General features: G+C 36.7%; 1 protein-coding gene across 10 annotated transcripts in view; it reads right to left on the reverse strand.

Annotated features, from left to right (window-relative positions):
- Nucleotides 1-1,011: 1,011 nt before the first annotated feature.
- PCGF5 (polycomb group ring finger 5) overlaps nucleotides 1,012-22,695 on the reverse strand; it is a 114,722-nt gene continuing 93,038 nt past the window's right edge. For 4 of the 10 annotated variants that reach the window (XM_073794203.1, XM_073794204.1, XM_073794205.1 and 1 more), the window contains 2 exons: nucleotides 20,686-20,775; nucleotides 15,101-16,509 (listed from right to left, as the gene is read on the reverse strand). In XM_073794203.1, coding sequence (XP_073650304.1) covers nucleotides 16,255-16,509; nucleotides 20,686-20,775 — 345 coding nt within the window. In that variant the 3' untranslated portion in view covers nucleotides 15,101-16,254. Of the gene's footprint in view, nucleotides 6,787-13,223; nucleotides 13,284-15,100; nucleotides 16,510-20,685; nucleotides 20,776-22,695 lie in introns of those variants that run through there. The other 6 variants (XM_033842600.2, XM_019943238.3, XR_004522662.2 and 3 more) reach the window with 5 other exon arrangements.

The following is a 22,695-nucleotide window of genomic DNA, read 5'->3' on the forward strand; positions in this document are numbered from 1 at the left end:
GTTTCTTCTTTCTGGGCATGATTCTCCATTTGATGGTAATCCTGGCACCCCAAATCCCACAGCAGGGGTTTGGGTGTCAAGCCGGACTCTACATGGCTTCCAGCAAAATACGGTCAGCAAATTCCTTGGCCACACAACAAGCAGAGGCTGGCTCTTAAACTCACCTGGGGTGCAGACTCCTCCATAACTTTCTAAACTGGTGAAAAGATCAGAGCTGAGCCTGTGTTGACAAAACACTAAGAACTGGGTAAACTGGCTCCGTTCTCAAGTGCAGGCGTGGCAGAGACTGATTAGCAGGAAACGGTTTCCTTTTTTCCTTGGTTGTGTCCTCCAGCCTTCCCTGAGGCCTTCCCCTGTTCTGGCCCCTGACGCGGGGTAAAAGTAAAACGGGCTACGTTTTGAGCACTTTCCACGTACAGTCCTCCCAAGTTCCTTCCCACGCTGCAACAGCCTGCGAAGGGTGATGCTGAAAGGTGAAGGGAGTTTTGCTCAGAGGATGCCGCTTTCCTACCTCGCTGAACGCCTGGGGTCTCTAGCCACCTCCATGGTATCACTAACCTAGGACAAAGCTTCAGGCACTGTAACAATGGGGCAGAGATATGAATCATCACAACCTTCTGACTTGAATGTCTGTCTTCAGCCCAACTAGAATTCCCCAGGCAAGTTATTAATAAAACAAAGCTGTTACCTAAGTAGCTGAAGAAAGCAGTCTGTCTTTCAAATCACTTGGGCCTTTCTTTGGTACTCAGTTACTTTCAGAAGATGATATGGATTAGATTAATTTAACAGAAAAAATTGTTCTAAAGTGTATGTGGACACACACCTCAAGTGTTATTCGAGGGCCAGTCTGCCATCTTAAATGTAAACAGTTCAGAAATCTTTAGAAAATGTTTATCGTCTCAAATATTCAACAAACATTCATAAAATTGGCTACAGTAATACTTAATGGAAACTTTTAAATGAAGGTTATGATCTGCAACTACTGATAATGAAGAATGACAGACAGCAATAAATTATGCAATCAAAATTTTAATAACAAAGATACTATTTTTAACATGGTCAAATATACTTGGCTAAGTCCAGATCTTAAAAAACAAAAGTGTCTAGCCCAACAGTACAACCATACAGCTTTGTACAGAACATTCCATAGATCAACAGAAAATACAGTTGAGCACAAAAATAAAAAATATTTAAAGAGAATCTCTAAGCAGCATTTTATTTCTGCAAAACAGACATATAGCACTGATTAAATATCTACAAGTGCTTTTCCTTTACAAAAATACATATATTCTTAATAGACTAAGTCATTAACAATGACCTGGTAATCTTTCACTTCAATTTGAATGATTTATAAGCTAAATCTTACAACCACAAAAAGGTTTTTATTTGTATTAAGATGTTACCACTTTTGACCAAAAAAAAAAAAAAAAAACTTAAAATATTTTATATTTCAAAGGAAAATTAGCAACGTAACTGTACAGTATAGTCTATGATGGTTTTATTTAGTGTGAGGGCTACTCTATTAAAAACTGGTGCTTGCTGTTGTGCTGCCAGATGCAGGAACGCAGCACAACACTGGTGCTCCCCCCACAAGCTCTTGCCGACCACAGCTTCATAAGGACACTTGGGCCCCCATCCCCACTCAAAAAAATACAGCGAAAGAAAACCAACCCCAAACAACGTTAGGCTGATCCCGTTCCATTTCGAATGTGCAGAACTCCTGCTCTGCTGGACTGATGTGAAGTCCACGGATACATAATCTATTCACTATCTCTGCACTGCCCAGAAATATTTAATCTTCAGTTTGTACTAGATTAGTTTCTTACTCCATGAAGCTCTGAACGATGGAAGAAAACTGGACCCAGTATTTAATATGTTTCACTTGATTCTAGATTTAAAGGTAATTAAAATTAAAAAGCATTTCTGAATAATGACTCAAGTTTTGAATCCTAGAGAAAGGGGCATAACAAGTATTTGGACACATTCTAATGAGCATTTAAATAATTTATTTTTGTTTAATTTTGTAACTTTCTGAAAAGGAAGTGCTCGAGCATTTTAATTCTATTTGAAAATATAGTAAGGATAGCAAATAAACACACTACTTGTGAAAACTACATTACATTAGGAAGAGAATCACTTTTAAATTATTTGGGAAAATGCCACTGTTTTAAGAAAAAACTATGAAAACCCTGTAATGTATATTTGAGTACATTTTAATGAACTTTCAATCTGAACTTTTTTCAACAAAATACTATCGAACTAGGTATATCAAGTAAATCCAGAATTAGTTGGTTATTTTGTGCTTTCAAAGGGTTTGAGTTTCTAGTATATTTAATATTTTTCAATTTTTATAAACCAGATCTGCAGACATGTTATATTCCTTACTGTAGGGATAGGTATATATCTTAAAATAATAGCATTTCATGTTTCTAACCCAGAAAATTAAAGTTATGGCAAACTCACTCATTTTTGTAATTCCCACAACCAATATCTATATCTCACTGGCATAAAGCACAGCCTGCTGGAAAATTCCTTATGGTAAACCAGAGTATACAATGGAGTGCATCCATCTTTAGCCGATCCAATGCGGTTTACCAGGTGGCCTGTCAGGAAGACTTCATAATGTGAGCTTTACTTGAGGTGGCCCACAGCATGGGCTCCCCAAAAGATCGGTGTGAGGACAGGGCTTAACCTGGTGTATATGCTCTTCATCTGGGGCTTATCTTGCCGAATTTGGCTGTATGGCTAGATTCTAAAAACAAAGTCATTGCTGAGAAACAAGACAAAGAGTTACTTTAAAAAAAACCACAGGCCTTTAGGAAAATTCTGCTTTTGAATACAGAAAATGCATTTACTTATGTGAATCCAACAGAATGCACTATTTTCTATTACAAGTAAGCATGTCCGCACTTTTACCAAAGTCTGTCTGTAATAAAATTTCTCACATTACTAAGAACCCAGGAACTAAATAAGTATAATTTTAGTCTGTATCGCCTCCATGGAATAAAAAGCTTCTCAAATTAGAATTTAAAATCTCAATTTCAATTTTCTTTTCAAAGTATGTCTTTCTCCCACTTTTCATCCAGAGGGAGGCTATTTGTTGGGTTAATCTCTTTTTCACCTTTGAGGATTTCCTAAGATCTGTCAGATGGTGCTGGAAAAACAAGAAACATAGCTGAAAGGAAGTATGTTCTGATTATTGCAAGAAAAACCTGCATTTGATTGATCTTACCATGAAAATTCAGTTTAAAGCCTTTCTTTGGTGATATTTTAGCAATTACTCAAGGTTATTGCCTAATTATATAAAAAGTAACTTGCAGTCTAAAAATTTCCAACCTCCAAACAGTTAAACTGTCTCTCTAACATGGTTACTAACAGTAAAATGTCTTTGGTGATAACTATTTTCTTATGAAAATCTTTCAAAAAGAGATTATTCTAACTTACAAGAGCCTATTTAGATACAAAACCATTGATAAGAGACAGGGACAGAAAACGCAAAATTTATGCAGTAAATCTACAACAGAAACGCACTTTAGCAATGAGGCACTTTCTCTTAAATAGTTCAGTAAAGCTAAACAGTTCACAATGTTATATAACATACTTTTTTTCCCTTAAAGAATCATTTTAAGTTACACATAGTTGAGCAAACTCATTACATTTATAAAATGTGGCATATTAATATGGGACAGATTTTTAATGAATAAAGAAAAATACTTTTCTAAAAGTAGTTAAAAGACATCACCCCAAGGTATCTGGACCTCAGACTGAATGACCTAATACTACCTCATCAGTGAATCTTTTAGTTTATTTGTTTTTATACTTAAAAGTATTCTGTTAATCTGGAGAAAGGGCCATATTTGGATTTTTCTATTAACTAATGTGATTACTTCCGTCAAAGTGATATCTATAAATAAAGCACAGGCCTTCCTTAGATCCAAGGTTCCTTGACCCTTGTACATCTATCATATCTAAAGCAGAGAAAACAGATTACAAAATCCTTTATGGAAGTAAAGTTCTTTCAGTTTGTCGCTTAAGAAACAAGAGATTAAAGAAAAACTTAATTTAGTTTTATTCTCCAATTTTGCAGATTCAGATGATTATTCCTATAGGCTATTTGTATAAGGAGTTTATCTTATTAGCACCCCAAGTTTGTAAAACTAACCACCTGTATATTTTTGCCTGTAAATTTTTCTATACCTCGTTTCTTACAAATTCCACAACCTGACTCGGGATAATTAACTAGGGATTAGTGTATTACTAGACACGAAAGTAGTCCCATACTTAGAAAACCATAGTTGAATATATATGAAGAAGTCTGTGGTTCTAATAGTAATACCACATTATTCAGGACCATCATAAAACGTGTACCTTTCCCCATATAACTGATGCCCTTCTTTATGCAAGGTTTTCACATGTTTTGGCACATATTCCATTGCATTTCAATAAAAGTGTTAATATATTAACATTAAATAAAGGAAGTTTATATAAAAGTATTCTCAATTCCATAATTGCTTCCTATATATTTCCTTGGAAAACAGTGACACTATATAAGATGAGGCAACAAGCCAAATTTAATGAGATCATGTATATAAAACTCATTTAAGGCTGCAAGTTTTGTCTGGGGACCCAAAAACATCCAGGTCTCATTTGTGGTTTTTAAAATGCACTCTCAATTTATTTTGAGTTAATTAAAATCAGCTTCCATAAGTAATCACTGACCTAGATGTGACAAGTTTACAAGAAATCTAAAAATTTCTTAGGGATGTCAGGGAACTGCATTTGACAGCGTAGCAAAGTAATTTCTGTAGCTGGGGAGTAAATTCAGTTTCTGGTTTAGGGTAACGGTCTGTGCCAACCATTTTTAAAGAGTTAACAAAAATCTGCCTTTTAAATTCTCTTTGTGAGCCCCTCCAAGCACAAACACAGTCTAACAAAGTGAAATTTTAAAAGTATTGCCATAACCTTTTTCACAAGTCAGGCCAAAAACAACAGAAAACTTTAGACTTTTTGACTTAAAACAAAGGTATAAGGAAAAGATAATTATGACCTTTCAGCCTTTTATATTGTGAAATGCATCAAGATTTAGCTGTATTTTGTATGTGTTTCTTGGTCGTACACTGTTTTATTTCTAAGAAGCATTTTGAGATTCAGAAGGCATTACCTTGTGATACATTTTACTGGAAAATGTAGCACATCTACTATGTATACAGTATAAAAACTATGTGTGTAACACACAGATTGTGCTCATGTCAGACTTCTAGAACAAATATTTCTTCCTAACTTTCAAGATTATTTCCTAAGTATTTCAGAGGTTAAATTTGAAACTGAGGAAATAGGCCTAAGTTTCAAAGCAATTAGTAAAACTTAATTTCCAAAGAAGTTTATGAAAAATAATGTAAATGTTAAGAGGTTTAAAATGAAGTTCTTCATATAATTTAAGGTGACAAGACTTGTTTTGACTTGCAGACTCATCTCAAAATGAGTGGAAGACTTAAAAAAAAAATGCAAAATCAAGGACATTATCATAGCTCTGACCTTAAAGAACTTATGTATAAAACAATATAATCCCATTTCCCCCTGATTACTACAGGATCTAAAATGAAATATCCTCAAACCATTAATTCTGGTTAGCATATTTATCTATTACACTGCATTTTGTCTATTTTATACGTATGGTTTGGAAATGTGACAGGTTACTAACAGTTTTAATCTACAATTGCTTTGAGATTTTTGAAATCCATAAAATAGCTAATGTTACCTGCTCTAAAAATCCTAATACTTAAATCATCATAACCTTCTGCATGCCACAGTGACACACACCTAAGGCCAACTGAAAAAGGGAAACAATGTACTTCATTAGGTAAGAGCCACAGTAAAACAATGCACACGTCAAGTGGGCTACACGACGGCGATGGCGTTTCATGAGGCAGCACCCGCTCGTCATAAGGCATTATGAAGGATTAACCTCACTTACACATTAATTTTGTTAGAAGTAAATGTGACCAGCTGCCAACATTTCAAATGGCTGTGAATCTCACTTCAGCTCTCCAGGAAGTCACATACGTTTTCTGGAGGGTGAACAGGCCCTCCCTGTGCGACTGGTAGACTACACAGACAGATGACTCAAAATGCCTACAATTATATGTGCTCTAATGTAAAGAACAATTGGAATTCTTCCCCAAAGGACTTGCACACTCAAGAGTGAACTATTTTGCACACAAAAAGCTTACTGAGAACAGGACAGTGGCTCAAGGACCACTTTTCTAAATATAGTTCCCATACAAAATAATTTCAAGATATAATAATTAGTTCCTTGTACAGTACTCTACTTAAACAAGAATTAATCAAATAGTAAGTATGTGAAAACTGCAACACCACAAAGATTGAGCCATATTACTAGTGTAATCAAACATTAGAACAATCTTGGAACAGGCAAGCAAAATATTCAGAAGGCTGGATCGTGGCTGCACACCTAACTGATTTCAACCATGACTTGTATTGTACACTGTGAGACAGCACAGATACCTTATGCAGATGGTTCAGTAGCAGAATGGCACTTGGTTTGCTCTTAATAGAAACAACAAAAATGCAACTGACAATTTAGAGACAGACAATGGCCTTATTCGCATGCTGAAAATCTGGTTGTGTCCCTCCAGTCCACACACCGTTCACTGTGCAGTCTGTCGATGAGTAAACACGTAGTGCAGGATTCATTCAGTGGGATCTAGGCCCCGTGGTCTAACCAAAATCAATTCTTGGTCGATACTGCAATACCATGGGGTATGACTATAAAATAAAAACAGATGATGAATAAGACTGTTGATATAAAAATAATATAGATTATACATAAAAGACTTTAAGAACGTGCAGTTATAGCTTACAGTATTTCCTGGTACTGGTGATTACGACAATTAAGGTTGTAATTATCATTAAGACTATATTTTTAAACGGCTACTATTTTCTAGAATCAGTCAAGTTTTCCATAACTGGCAACAAAGGTGAAGCTGGAAGGCCCGCAGACGTCATACTGCTTGCGTATGTGAATAGTACTAATGTTAATACTTAGGGCGAGGCAGGGCCTGTGTGGAGGATGGAAAGCTCTCACCTGCATTCACCTGTGGGGCTGAACAAGACAAGCCCGCAGGCTGGACTCCGTCAGGGCTGCTGTTTGTGAGAGCCCATTGAGCCACGAATTAACAGAGACCTCCTGCTATGGATCTAGGAAAACTGGGATAGTGTTTACAAATCACACATCTTAACTTTGACACTTCTTTTCAGGATTTAAAACTTAACTGTCATTTAGAAAATGTTGAAACACAAGTAACTAATTGTTGGACGAAACCGCCTCCTTTCAATAGTTGATACTACTAAATATTTTGACTTGACTATTAAATAATTGAATGGTTCAGACTGTCCTTCTGTTTTGCTCTATGTAGGGAAGGTATCATACATCAACATACAGCACTAGAGACATACAGCACCACAGCTTCCTGTGGTAAAAGCCACACTGCTACTTCTGTGTCTTTTTTACCCCCTGTTTTGTCATATCACATAGAACTCAAACATCAAAGTCAGAAAGGGTCTGAAGAAACAATGGTTTTCCTTTTCTTAAAGGTGCAGATTCCCCTTTTTAAAATGAAATTACCAGGAGCTACTTTTATGAAAACAAGGAAGGGCTGAGATGGCTACTGACTTGTTTCCCCCCTTGTCTCTGTGTAGGTGAATGCAAAAATCCTGTCTTTCTTTCCTATAGACAAAAGTGGTAGACTGAGATTCCAGAACCCTGAAAATGACTGTTTCTGTAGGTATCATTGCCATGCTACATCCTGGGAAGTCTCTCTCACCATTCAGCTCAGGGTTGGACTGGAGGGTAGGAATGAAAATTCCTACATCTTGCTGTTCCCAGCTTAAGAAGTAAGGTGACGCCCTACAGTTTTCTAAGCACTGGAGTAAAAGTCACAGTCTCTCAGGGTTTCCATGGTCTAAATCTATTGTGGTTAAATTTTGCTTCCTTGTTTTTTTCTTTTGCGGTACGCGGGCCTCTAACTGTCGTGGCCTCTCCCATTGCGCAGCACAGGCTCCAGATGCGCAGGCTCAGCGGCCATGGCTCACAGGCCCAGCCACTCTGCGGCATGTGGGATCTTCCCGGACCGGGGCACGAACCCGGGTCCCCTGAATCGGCAGGTGGACTCTCAACCACTGCACCACCAGGGAAGCCCGCTTCCTTGTTTTTATTTAAACTTTTTTCTGTTTCCTCTGAATCAGAATATCTGTGAGTGGGACACAGAAATCTGTATTTTACAAAACTCCCTGGGTTTTCTGAAGTTCAGGCAGAATTGGAGACTGCTACCTAGACATCGTATTAACCTAACTTGACTACTTCCCATCCTACCTGACCCAACCCAGAGCTTGCCTCTCATTATAATAATCTTTCTAGCTTTGCTTTCCATTCCTGTTGAATCTGCATACTTTCTGCAAATAATTAAGTCACTCGTTCAAAAATCCATTCATCATGCACAGAAGAATCCATCACCAATTCTACTAGGATGTAGGAAGAGAGGGAAGTAAAATGCCTTGGTTGTCAGTGGTTGGGATTTTCTCAGTTTTTGGCTGAAAATGGTTTTCTCTTCTCCTCCAAGTAACCATTTGTATGTGTGTGTGTCCTATGACAACGTGAAGTTTAAGAATTATTGGTGTTACAAAACTGGAAATGGTTAAGGTATACTTTAAGTCCTATTTGTGTTTCAGTTTGCCTTCTGAAGTAAAATGGCACTGCGCGCACTGTAATGAAATGTGGCCTATCACTCCTCTTGGTGTTATGGGACTACACTGAGTGGAGACTGCCAGTCCTCGGTCTCATCATTTACTAAAAGAATCCATACTTCCAAAAGTATATATTATTTCAAATGTGATAATTTTAGAAAATGATAGAAATTGGCTGGTTGATGTACTATTTTTCTTAAAAAATAAATTATTTACCATAAAAGTAACTTGGTTTTAGATTTAGAAAATATAGAAAACCACCAAGAAAAAAAGGAGAATCATTTAAATCCCACACCCAAAGATAACCACCACAGTCATTTTAATGTACATCCATCTAGTCTTTTTGTCTACATTATTTTTCTTTTTAAAGCTGGAATCACGCTACACATATTGTTTGGTAAATAATTTTGTCCATAAAAGAATTCTGTCCATTAAAAAAATTCCATAAACTTATTTCTACAGTATTTAATATGGTCATACATGATCATTTTTAAAGGCTACATATGATACCTTTATAGAAATGTACAATAAATTATCAACAAATCTTTTACTGCATATTTTCTTTCTTTTCTTTTTTTTTTGCTATTATAAATTTATTGTGACCCAATGATCTATTCCCCACTCCCCACCCTATCTCCCCTGCACCCTTAGGGTTGGTTCCTAGAAGTAGAACTGCTGATTCAGACAGCATAAGCATTTTAAAAGGCTTTTTGGTAAATGCTATCACACTGGACTTTAAGAAAGTCGTTCTATTTTTACATTTCTGAAAGAAATATGAGTGCTCATTCTTCAGGAGCCTCATCAATAATGAGTACTATTCCTTTCCTCTCTCTTAATTTGGAAATTTAATACGCATATAATAGTATTTTATTTCTTCTTCCATTTTGACTTCTAAATAAGTTAACTACCTTTATACTAGGCAGTTGTGTTTCCTTCTTTTGTGACTTGTCTTATCATGTCTTTTGTTGATTTTTCTACGGACAGGTGAACTCTGTCCTACAGATTTGTATGGATTCTTTACGTATTAGGGCAGCAAATCCTTCTGTCATATATTGCAAATATTCCTTATTTATGGTATTTTTGCCATGTACTTTTCAGTATTAGTTAGTCAACTTGGTTTGTTTTCTTTCCTTTTACAAGTACAATGAGAAAGGCCATCCTCACTCTGAGGTTAGTTAGCTATATTCTCTTCCTGATCTTTGATGGTATCATTTTTAATGTGTACCATTTTAGCCATGAAAAACACCTATAATGGGAGGTATGGAATGAATCCCCCCACCCCATCACCACCACCAAAAGTCTCAGGACAATTAACTGAAAACAAACCCTACCAGATCATATCCCACCCCAACATCTATGCTCCAAGTTCCCCGATACCCGGTCAACTGCTGTCTCTGCTCCAGGCCCTTGGCCGCCTTGCAGCCCTCAAACCACCAGACACGACCACATCTCTGGATCTTTGCACTGTGTGCCATCGGCCTAGAGGGCCCTACCCCAGATAGACACATAGCTCTTACTCTCACTTCTTTTTGATCAAAAATCCCCAACTCAAAGAGATCTTCCCTTGGCTATCTTATCTAAAATATTCTATTTATCTACTTTAATTTTTCTTCTAACACTATACATTTTACTCATTTATCTTTCATCTGTTATCATTAGAGTATAGGCTCCATGAAGGAAATGAATTTTTTTCATTTTTACTTCTGTGTTCCCAGGGCCTAGAAGATTGCCCAGTGCATAATTAAGGGCTCAATAGATATTTGTTAATCTTTTTACCCTCCACTAATTTGAAATACTCTTGATAGATTCATGTTCCTGAGCTATTCTTTTTATTTATGTGTCTATGTTTAAGATAGTACCAGATTTTAATTACTTCGGCTTTAAAATACATTTCAGTAGGTGGCCATGAATGTGCCCCGTGATCACTCATTTAAAAATGGGACTGACCAGAGGCACCAAGTTATATTTCCTGATGAACTTTAGAATGACTGACTTTGTCAAGTTAAACAAGAATCTGGTAAAAATGTGTTTGAAACTATATTAAACTTCATAATTTAATTCTGGGAAGAACTGACATCACGATAATATTTAATGTACTAAATTTCTTGTGCACAAAGTGGGATTGTGGTTACATATGAGAAGGTCTTTGATCTTAGGAAACATATGCTGAAGTATTTAGAGGTCAACTGTCATGATACGTGCAATTTAATTTCAAGCGGCTCTGTAAAGAAACAACAGATATATTTATAAAGAGATTAACAAGATAAGGAGAAGAGGAAGAAAGGGAAAGGGGGGCAAAAACTGTAGCAAAATGTTAATTGGTAAATCTAAGTAAAAGTAAATGATACTCCTTTGTATTACATCAACATTGTTGTTGTTTTGAAATTTTTCAAAATAAGAAGCTTGCAGGAAAAATTAGGACTTAACATTCAAATTTTATCAAATGCCTTTTCAGCATCTACTAGTATTTATTTGACTTAGTGTTTTTAGGATATAATATATATATATAATTTCCCTCTCCCCAGCATGAAGCCATTCTTGCATTTCTGATAAAAATACTACTTGGTCTTGGTTTATTATTCTTCTAGCATATTATTTTAGTATATTTAGTATGTTTTTATCATCTTTGTTTTTATGTTCAAAATAAGATTTGATACTCGTTTTCTAATTGCAGGTTCTCTGTCAGTTTTTGCTTTCACGATTATGTTATCTTTGTAAAATGAATTTGGAAAAATTCCATCTTTTTCAATGACTTAAACCAATTTAGAATGAGAATGATCTATTCCTTGAAAATATGAGGGAACGTGACCATTAAAAGTAGTTTTATATTTAGGTATCTGTAATTTAATTTTTTTTATGTCTTCCATAATTTAGTGATTTACATTTTCTTCTTGGGTGAATGCTGGTCCACTATTATTTTCCTAGAAAACTGTCTATTTCATGAAATTTTCACAAAATTAAAAAATTTAATAGCATAAAGCTACACATATAATAATACTTTCTTATAATAGTGATAATCTTTTCCTTGAAATTTTCTAGGTGATTTTTGGCTAAAGATGTTCTGACAGGACTATACTCTATAATGAAGTGTTGAAGTTAGAAAAGGAGGTGTGTGGGGATTTTTGAAAATTTGGTCTTATTCTAGTTCTCTAAAACTTTAGATCAGAGTTTAAGAATATCTTTATTTCTCAGGAAATAAATAGACATCAGTGCCAAGAGTAAAAGCAAAAAGCCATGTATGTATGAGTTATAACTAAAGGCAGGAGCATCACTACAATGCATCTCGAAATCAGCCGTGAAGCTAAAGTCAGCTGAAACATCTACGCATATCTCACCAGCTCAGTTAAATTATTTACTCACCCCTCACCCTCAACTGCATAATATAAGGAGAAGTATGATTTTTTTTCTCTAAATGATTTTCTATTGGCCTTTATAGTTGCTAAATGCGCTTACTCCATTACTAAAAACAACAGGACTTAAAAAGTGTGTATTAAGAAACACACATTTTAATGACAGTGTGGGGATTTCCACAATCACAGCACTGACAATGAGACTGAGGGAAATTCTAGATAAAATGCTAATTTAACATTTTCGATTTGAAGTGGTTCTTCTAATACTTAACATATAATTATTTGTCCCAACCCTAAAATTGCAACATCAGAGCTAAGTCTGCTAGTTAAGTTTGTTATATAATTACAATTCTCCTTTCTTGGCTCCAAGGAAATAATTATGAAGACTACTTTAATTTCTGGGATAAAAGAACAATGGAGATTTTTAAGAAATGCCATGGTTAATCCATGGATTAAGGTTGATCATAGATCATCTCTACACTCAACAGTAATCCTTACTATTCTACACTTAGTCTCTTCTGTTTTCCAAATTTTTAAAATGTACTTGTATTAGATAAACTTTTCTCAGGTATGTTCACGTTTGCTCAGTGCATTACTAAATCAGTTCACTATCATTTCTGCGCTAGAAGAGGTAACTCAAATACAGTCCTTAGGACAGGGCCTAGTAAGCGAGCTCACAACTGCATTGAGCTGTTGCTGTTATTTAGCTTCACCTAATCTGGCATTTTATCTTTCACTTGTGGGTGAATGATTAATTAAAAACACACACACACACAAAGAAGTGTTAAGTATAGAGCAGAGATCCAATATGGAGCAGAGATTTCTCATGGGCTGAAAGCGGTAATTATTAACAATTCCTGATGCATAAATAATGGCCTGAACATTTATAACTTCATTTTTAGTTTGGCAAAATTAAAAAGATAATTCAAGAGAACTAAAATAATGGGAAACTTTGGGGATATAAGTTGAAAAGATGAAGTTTTGTAGCTCAAGTAAGTTTTAGTTTTGCAAAGTTACATGTCTTAGGAACTTGAGTTTGGGGTGAAAGCAGTCACCTTTGTGGCAGGCAGGCATCAGAGGGTCATATGTACAGTCGTGAGTGCCTCTTACCTGATACAAAGGGCCATCCTGAGGGCAGACTTGCGAAGCTGAGCAGTTCAGACACCGAAACTGCGGAGGAGATGAACTCATCAGATAAGAGGCATCCACAACTGGATACATATTTAAAATATTTTAACGTCAAACATGAGTCAACATGATTAAGTAAACACTTTCCAGAATATGGTAGTTGTTTTTGGAAAAAGTCTTTAATAACTTAGTGACTGGTAAATTTTAGCTTGAAATTATTTTAGTCTCTAGATAAGAGTTTTGTTAATATTCTGCAAATATTTACCAAAACGGTGACCTGTCCTTTCCATCTCCTCTTCAAATACTAAATTCCTGAGAAAACCCTCACCTTCTCAATCCAGGAGGGGCACCCTCTTTCTTCCAACTTTTCCTGTGAGCAATCTCTGCTAGACCTCTTCAACCACCCTGAGAGGGAACACTGTCTGAGGATCTCAGAGCTCTGAGAGGGGCAGGGAACTTGCCTCAGCCTGTAAGTGATCCATGTTCTGTTTTAGATTAGGTTCTTTATATTCCTCCGATTAGACTCTTAGTCTCCATAACTATTTTAATAGCATTAGATTGTGAGCTCTTTGAGTCTGAATCTTATTCATATTTGCAATCTTAAGAGCTAAGGCACAGAACTGGCACACGGCAGCCACTCAAATGTTTTATGAGTAAATCAATGAATTAACATATTTTTAAACCAGTGAGTAGATTCATTTCTAAATCTACCATCTTTTAATGGTTAACCATTCATATTTAAAAAATCATTCCCAAATCTTGATTTTTCAATATTATCCTGAACCCTTATTAAGCATAAACATTGAACTGTAATGGAATTATGAAACATAACACACTTTAAAATTATGCATATATGAATTCAACATCGTGTACTTCTTCAAAACAGAAAAAAAAAGATTAAAAATATGGGGCCTCCCTGGAGGCGCAGTGATTGAGAGTCTGCCTCCGATGCAGGGGACACGGGTTCATACCCTGGTCTGGGAAGATCCCACATGCCGCGAAGCGGCTGGGCCCGTAAGCCATGGCTGCTGAGCCTGCGCGTCTGGAGCCTGTGCTCCGCAACGGGAGAGGCCACAGCAGTGAGAGGCCCGCGTATTGAAAAAAAAAAAAAAAAAAAAAAAAAAAGTGAGATACAAATTAACCAGGATAAATCTAACATCCCAGAGCAGGTTTTTAAAATATACTTTGGAAGAATATTTAAATAAGCAATTATTAAAACAAATATACTGGTAGCTTTAAAAATAAAATTTTAGATATTTTCCATTTCCTGGAAGACTTTAGCAATTTTTTCCCTAGAAGTTAGTCCTTGAATTTCTGTACTGGGCTCATCAACATGCTGTAAGACACACCCAGCACTGCTATCGTTGACAACCTTCCCCCTTCTCTCTGAAGACTCCCCACACTGCGGCCTACCAGACTTTGCCTAACTATGCAAGTCCCAAATAGCATTTAACAAGTAAAGAGGGTAGAAAGAGGCAAATTTCACTGTTTTGTTTTGTTTTTGTTTTTGTTTTGTTTCCTATTAATCTCTGGTATCAGTCAAGGTAGATGTTTGCTTTTCCTAAAATTGCTTGGTAATGCAAAGAAAGCAAAGCAAGGCAAACGTGGTGCAGTAACTTTAGGTAGGGACTGGCGGGGGGGTTGTTGGAAGAGATAAAACCAACCAGGATTATCTGGGAAAAGGGGGAATCCTGAGAGTAGGTACTCAACCTACCCAAGGAAAGGTAAGCAGGAAGAACATGAGTTCATGGTGAAAGCTGAGGCTGAAGAGACAGAGATATTAACAGTTAGTTTGCAGACATGAGACTAAGTGTAGGAGGAGAGAATTATAATAATAATGAAAGCAAACATACATAAGCTATTAATAAAATAACATTTATTATGTCTGGCACTCTGCTAAGTACCTTATTATATAATATTTCATTAATTCTTACTAAAATTTTTCAAGATAGGTATTATTACCCCAATTTTAAGGACCAAAAAACTGAGGCAAAACTATGCAGTGTGATACAACAGGGAGGAAATAGCTGCAAAATACATAATAAAAGATGAATATCCAGAATACATAAAGAGCTCCTAGGAGCCGGTAAGAAAAAGATAAAGTTCACAATGGAAAAAAGGGGCAATGGATATGGAAAGAAACTTCACACAAGAAATACAAAATTGAAAATATGAAGTGTTGGTGAGGGTATCAGAAAATGGGCACTCATACATTACTGGTATGACTATAAACTGCTAAAAACTTTTTAGAGGACAATTTATCAGTACCTATCAAAATTTAAAACATGCATACTCTGCTGTAAATCCACATCTGGAATTTAGCCAATAAATATGCTTCCACATATGCAAAAGGATATATACACTGGAACACAGCATTGTTTGTAATGTCAAGATATTTGAAAAAAATCTAAACGAGTCAAATCAAACGAGCATATTAATCAAATTATGCTACAGCCACACAAGTGGAATACTATCAACTTGTTACAAATAATTATTATAAAATTTACTGATTCGCCACAAGACATATTAACAAATGAGAAAAAGAAGCTGCAAAACAATACGTATGATCCCATTTATGTTTCAAAAAATGTGATGAACACTGCATGGATATTATAAACAGAATCCATGTAATTAGATTGGCGATTAAGTCCCTTCCAAACTGAGGTCTAATTCTTCAATTCTACACCTCAATTTACGGATGTGGAAACTACAGGGCAGGTCAGTGGTCATGGATCATGTCCCCTAAAATCATCTTACTCAAAGCGTGGCCCCAAATATCAGGTGCACAGACAACGCCTGGGAGCTTGTCAGAAATGCAGGATTTCTGTCCTCGCCCCAGAACTACTGAATCAGAATCTGTATTTTACCAAGACTCCCCAGGTGTTTTGTGATTTGCATTAAAGTTTGCGAAGCAATGGTTTAAAAAAAGGTACATTTTCTCCCACTAATAAGCAAAAGATGAACACCAATCTTGAGGTGCAAATACTGTTATGAACTGAAAAATTTCTGGGACTTAGCTAAGTTTGACTGGATATTTGATTCCTAAAGATAAAAGTTTCAAAAATGCATCACAATGTGCTTCCCTGGTGGCGCAGTGGCTGAGAGTCCGCCTGCCGATGCAGGGGACACGGGTTTGTGCCCTGGTCCGGTTCGGGAAGATCCCACATGCCGCGGAGCGGCTGGGCCCGTGAGCCATGGCCGCTGAGCCTGCGCGTCCGGAGCCTGTGCTCCGCAACGGGAGAGGCCACAGCAGTGAGAGGCCCGCGTACTGCAAAAAAAAAAAAAAAAAAAAAAAAAAAAAAATCACAATGAAGACAAGGATCCAGAAAGAGCACAGAGGACAGAAAGCAGGCTGAGCCTGAAGTGAAACCGTCCCAGGATAAAGGGGAGGAGTGGCCCAGATGCTGTGTGGCACAGGCAGAAATGTCCTGCTCCTGAGAAGTGGAGGCAAAACTGACTCCCCGAGGTTCCCCCCAGGAGTCTAGCAAGAGGACAAGGCCAAGAGGTGATCTGAATACGGGGGATCCTGCCTGAGGTAAAAGACCCAGAAAGGCAGAGGTGGCATCCAACATGAAGAGGGAAGAAAACCACAGACTCTACTCAGAGGCACAGAGAAGAGTCCAGAACTTCAGAGGGCATCCCACAGCACCAAACAGAATAAAAGACTGCAAATGCCAGCCAAGTCAATCAAGAAATTTAATACAATGCCAATCACAATCCCATTCTCAAGCTCACCTAAACAATAAAGGGGGAAAACTAGCCAACACAATTTAAAAAAAAAAAAAAATGAGCTTTTTCCTAACAGATGCTGATAGACATCATAAAGTAACCTAGAAGGCCCAACTATTTTCCTTTTAAGTTAGTTTGGACTTTATTTAAATATATCCCAAAGAAAATGGACAATTGAGGAGTTTTAGATAGGGGTGTTATGTGATCAGATTTTTATAAAAGCTGTAATGTGCAATGCTGGTGTAGGATTAAGCCCTACTCAGAAGAACAAAACAAGGTCCGGGAACATAGATATACACATCTGCATGTGTACACATGTCTAGATACATATGCACAGATAACGGTGACATCTCAAAACAATGAGGCAAAGTATGAATTATTCAATAAACTATTTCTGGCAAAAAATTCTTAGAATAAGTTTTAGAGTCTTAGCCTTGTTGTAGGGGTGTGTGTGTGTAAATGAACAAATCCCAGGTAGATTAAAATGTTTAATATAAAAAAGTATCAGAAGTAAGTGAAAGAACCATAAGGCGGTCATTAGTTTAGGAAATATGCCGACCCCAGCCCAAGACACAGCCAGTTAGCAATGCCAGTAGAGACAGTAACGAGAGCTTTTCAGACAATCTGGCATCTTGCTGGGAATGAAGGGTACAGATGGGAAAGGATGTGACTGCAATAAATATGCTGGAAGGGGCTTAATCAAGAAAGAATTGTTTTATTGTTAGTTTGTCCATTCACTCCAACTGTCAGAATTCATCAATTATAATAACTCATAATTAACTGGAACATGAGCAAAAATTTAAAATTTGTTTAACAGAAAACAAACGGGAAACAGACTGAAATAAACAAAATGACCTTTAAGCTATATTTTGCCTAACTACTACCTTATAAAAGACAAAACTTTCATTCAATTTACTCTTCAAACAAATACTTACTGAGTATCTGTACCAGGCACTGCTTTAGGTGCTGGAGACTGAGCAGTGAACAAATAATCATCCCTGCCCTCAGGCTACATTTTAGTTGGGGACAAACAATAAACATACAGAAGAGGTATAGTGACGGGATGAAATACTGTGGAGAATGGCAAGGCATGACAAGGGGTTAAGAGTGCCAGATCAGCAGAGGGGTTGGACTATTAACGGAAGTCAGAGGCCTCACTGAGGAGGGGATGTAGAAGCAAAATTCTCTGGGTGAAGGGGGTAAAGGGAACAAGTTAGGTGGATATTTGGGGAGGCAAGGGCAAGCCTGGCATGTTAGAGGAAACAAACACAGAGGCCAGTGAAGTGTGAGAGGGAGGGAGCAAAGGGTAAGAGCAAAGATGTCTTTGGGGAAAACTGTGTGGGGTCCACCATCTATAGGTCCCTGGAAGGACTTTGGCTTTTATCTAAATGCCATTAGATGGTACGGGATAATTTAGAGCACAGAAGCGACATGTTCTAACTTGTGTTAAGAGGGTCACTCTGGCTGCTGTGTTGGGTGAAGATGGGAGGGGGCACAGGTGGCAGCAAGAGTAGAAGCATGGGATAGGGAGGGTGGGAGGGAGATGCAAGAGGGAGAAGATATGGGGATATATGTATAGGTATAACTGATTCACTTTGTTATACAGCAGAAACTAACACACCACTGTAAAGCAATTATACCCCAATAAAGATGTAAAAAAAAAACTAAAAGATACAGCTGTGAGAAATTCAAGACGTTAAAAAAAAAAGAGTAGAAGCATGGAGCCCAGTTAAGAGACTTTTATAGAAATTCTGGAGAAGAGTGACAGTGGCTTGGACCAGAGTGACAGAAGAGGAGGTGATAAGATGTAACTGGATTCTCATTACTGTATTTTGACGGTAGAGGTCAAAGAATTTGCTAAGGATGGATGAAACTAATCAGGACTGACTTTAGGGATTTGGGTCTGAGAAACTGGAAAAATGGAACTATTAATCTTGGAACTGATGAGAATGTGAAGGCTGAGGGAGAAACAGGTTTAGAGGAGGAGAACACACAAAAAACAGGGTTGTCATGCCAAAAAAATGAAACGGGCTATTTCTTTACTGTTGTACTAAGTATAAAATGTGGCATTTTTTCTATTTATTGGTTGTTTTTACCCGAATAGAAATAAGGTACTAAACCATTTTTCTGAACTAATTTTTATTAAACTATGCCTTAACCAGGGAATTTAAACTATTCGGAAATGTGTAATCAGAAGCGTAACTGTAGTGAAGACTGGTTTCTCTTTATTAATAACAATTTCTATGAATTAGCTCTTCCATGCTATGACATTAAAATAACTGGCAGTGTGGGAGACCTCTGGGAAGGGATCTGGTGAAGGACAAGTGAGTATCAGTAGATGTCTTGCAGTGGATGATGAGTTACAGCTCTCCAACCTTAAGGCAAACCTATTCATAATGATGATATCAAGCACTAACACATACTGAAGTGTCCAGTGAACTATCAAAGAAAGCTCAAATTATACCAATATTGTGGTATTACTATTATGTGTAATATCACAATATTTAGGCCCCAGCAGGGCCAGGCAAGAGAACTGACTACCTCTGTAATCTGTACTTGGTACCCAAAACATTCTGGTTAGATGGATTAAATGAGAGTGATGTATGTAGAACCAGTAAAAAATATATAAAATGTCATAGGCAAGTAGTAATTTACCAAATACAAAGACAATTAGAATTTAAAAAAAAGGAGCCCTAGAGAGGTTTCATGAGTTCCTCAAGGCACACAACCAGTTGGTGGCTGGGACTAGAACATAACTTATTCCTCCTGGTCACGAGAACTCAGCCTCACAAGGAAGGCGTCATCCAAGTGGGATGTGAACGGAAAAAAATTCTGAATTAAGAAGTTACGTGCTTCATTTATTATTGTTATCATACCAAGACAGTTCTTCTGAAAAAAAAAAAAGTTCCATAGATGTTTACATTCAACATAAGTATGTTTTTGAGCCACCGTAATTGGGTGAGGCTGCATTTCTTAATTTTGTGTTTTTTATAATTACTACTGTATTCCTTACTGCTACATACCAGCCTTACAGTCCCTAGCCCCTCAAATTTCCCTGATATCAATGTGACATATAACTCAGATAAAATACACCTGAACCTTCTAATTAACCTAATCAAAGATATAGTTCAAAATACAAACTCCTTTTGAGTTTTTAAAAAAATTTTCTTAGTTTCCTCCTTTTAATCATCTCTCCCATATTGCCTGGGGCCTAAGGCACGGCAATCTAATTCTGGCATCAGAAACCACTGCAAACTCACTTACCCTTCGGTCCGATTTTATACTTTCAATGTAAAGTTGGTACCTGAAAAAAAGATTATCTAGATTCTACCCTATCTGTTTCCTCTACCACAAACAAAAAATATCTTAACCATTAAACATACTAGTCAGGGCAGAACTTAAAAGTTCCCATAATTTACTGGGGTTTAAAAAAATGTAAGTGCTATCTCCTCCGTCTCTAGGTTAGCTGAGTTCTGAACATATTCAAACTGATGTTTTAAACTTACCTTAAATATAACAAAACCACATCTAACACAGATCTCGGCCTTGTACTTGGGACCAACTATCATGGAGTAGCTGAGAAACAATAAGAGGAACCAGTTTCTTCTTTCCCAAGCTAGTTTTTTTTTTTTTTTTTAAAGTGTCTAACTGTTAAATTTGAATAACATAATGGTAAAGAACTAAATATACACGTAGGTATATAAAAGCAATTTACGTTTTCGCCTCTTAGTCGCCATCTTGTCATGTAGATGAACTCCATAGTATGATCCTTCCCCATAATTTCACCATTGCACAGCACATCCAACTTTAAAAAGAATAGTTACAGATCCATTAACATAAATAATTCTCAATTCGTAAGTGTTTTACATTTTTTTCCCAAATTTCAAAAAAGATTCAAATACTTATATCAAAATAGAAGTAGTGTCCATTATTTGAGAAGAACACTGGATCTTTCTATTAAAAGCACGGCCTCATCTCATAGGTATTAACAATTCAGATATAATTAACATGAATCACTGGCTGTCTTGTCCCACATACCTCTATCTCAGGTTCATCACCTAATTTTGAAACGCAATGTGAACCTTCTTAGTCTATGTCTCTGTGCAGCCTTTGAGATTGAGACATATTTCTGTGATTTCTTACTGAATGAGAAGAAGTTGTGGAAACCTTACAATTCCTCATGGCACATGTGGCTTATGAATTCATCTCTCATTTGAAGGAGCTGCTTTCCTCCTCTGCATTAGTTTATATTTGCAGCGGGTAAATGAATGCATATGGATACATGATTTTTGGGGGCTTCAAGGCATTCAAGCTGACAGAACAATTAGGACCAGGCCACAGGCCTGCATCTCCCAGGGCTCTCCACCTCTCTGCTCTGCTTAGCTGGTAAACTGCATAACATTTACCAGGCCGTCTTCCCACCTTGTATGGAACTTCAAAAAAGGGTCATACTTATCAGTGCTCACTTTTGCTCTAGAGCTGCAGCCACCAGCAACCCCTGCTGCCCCCAGTCCTTAGCAAGGCCACAGGAGCTGTGGCTGTGATTTACGAATTCAACAAAGCATCATTAAACAAGCATTTATTATAGATCCCTATAAATAAAACATTTCGGTTTTCTAGAGATTAAAAGCAAACTGATAGGATTTAAAGTATGGAAAGGAGGAAGAATGGCTTTTAAATAATTCTTGTCTGGCTAGACAGAGACTGGAGTTTTGAACTTTAAGTCTAAAATGAGTATAGTTCCAATTGTACTAGATAAATTATTAGCTAAATTATATTGATTTTTGGATGATTTATGGTGACTTAAATGGACCTCAGAATGTTTTTCAGACACCATTTTGTTTTTAAAAGAACAAAGTAGATAGTTTCATTTTCTTTATCTTGCCTGTAAAATAAATTCATAAGCAAAGAGGTAAAGGGACTTACTTAGGATGCAATTCCCAACTAGGTACGCAGCTTCCATTATTGTCATTTGAAAACCAAACCATCCTGCCCCAGTTACCAGTGCTGTTACAGACGCTTCAGCTGTTAGGAATGTCATTAAATCATCCCCTCACATGTGGGGCAGCAAAATAAGGGGGGAACAGTAAATATTACTAAAAATCATAGGGAAAGTTCTTTGCATTGGGATAGATAAGGAGATGTCAGTGAATTCAGTTTCTCCCCCTTCCATCCTTTCTATAGAAAAGTCTACAGAGAAATGTATGTAGTAAGTGCCAGCGGTAAGACTGTATGAGAGCAACAGTTCTCTCAGCTCTAACAACTTCCTGAAAACTAGAAAATAACTCAATGAGTCACACTTGAAAGTAAGGAAATAAAACTGCAAGTGGTATTTTGCCAGAAGAGAATAAAGAACAAAACCAAATTATAAAAACAATTTCATTTTCTATTTCACTGTGTTTATATCTATAAATCTTTTTTTTTCTTTTACTTTTTATCAAGTACATATGGCTTTAACATTCACAATTTTTTTCCTAATGTAAAAGTTACTATCTCTGGAAATTTTTTTATAGGACCAAACACATAAGAATTCTTAATCCATAGATTAATTAGTCATCTGCAAGACATTTTAAAATAAGGTCAGGTTCAGAGGTTTCCTCAAAATACAGACCTAATACTTGTCAATACCTATGTTCAAATCCTGTTTAATTTCTACTATGACTGTTCATATGAATACTATTGTACATAAGCCTGAAAAACTATTTTTCCTTTGATGTCTCTGTTT

The sequence above is a fragment of the Tursiops truncatus genome, chromosome 16 (genome assembly GCF_011762595.2).
Source record: "Tursiops truncatus isolate mTurTru1 chromosome 16, mTurTru1.mat.Y, whole genome shotgun sequence".
Classification (NCBI taxonomy): Eukaryota; Metazoa; Chordata; class Mammalia; order Artiodactyla; family Delphinidae; genus Tursiops; species Tursiops truncatus.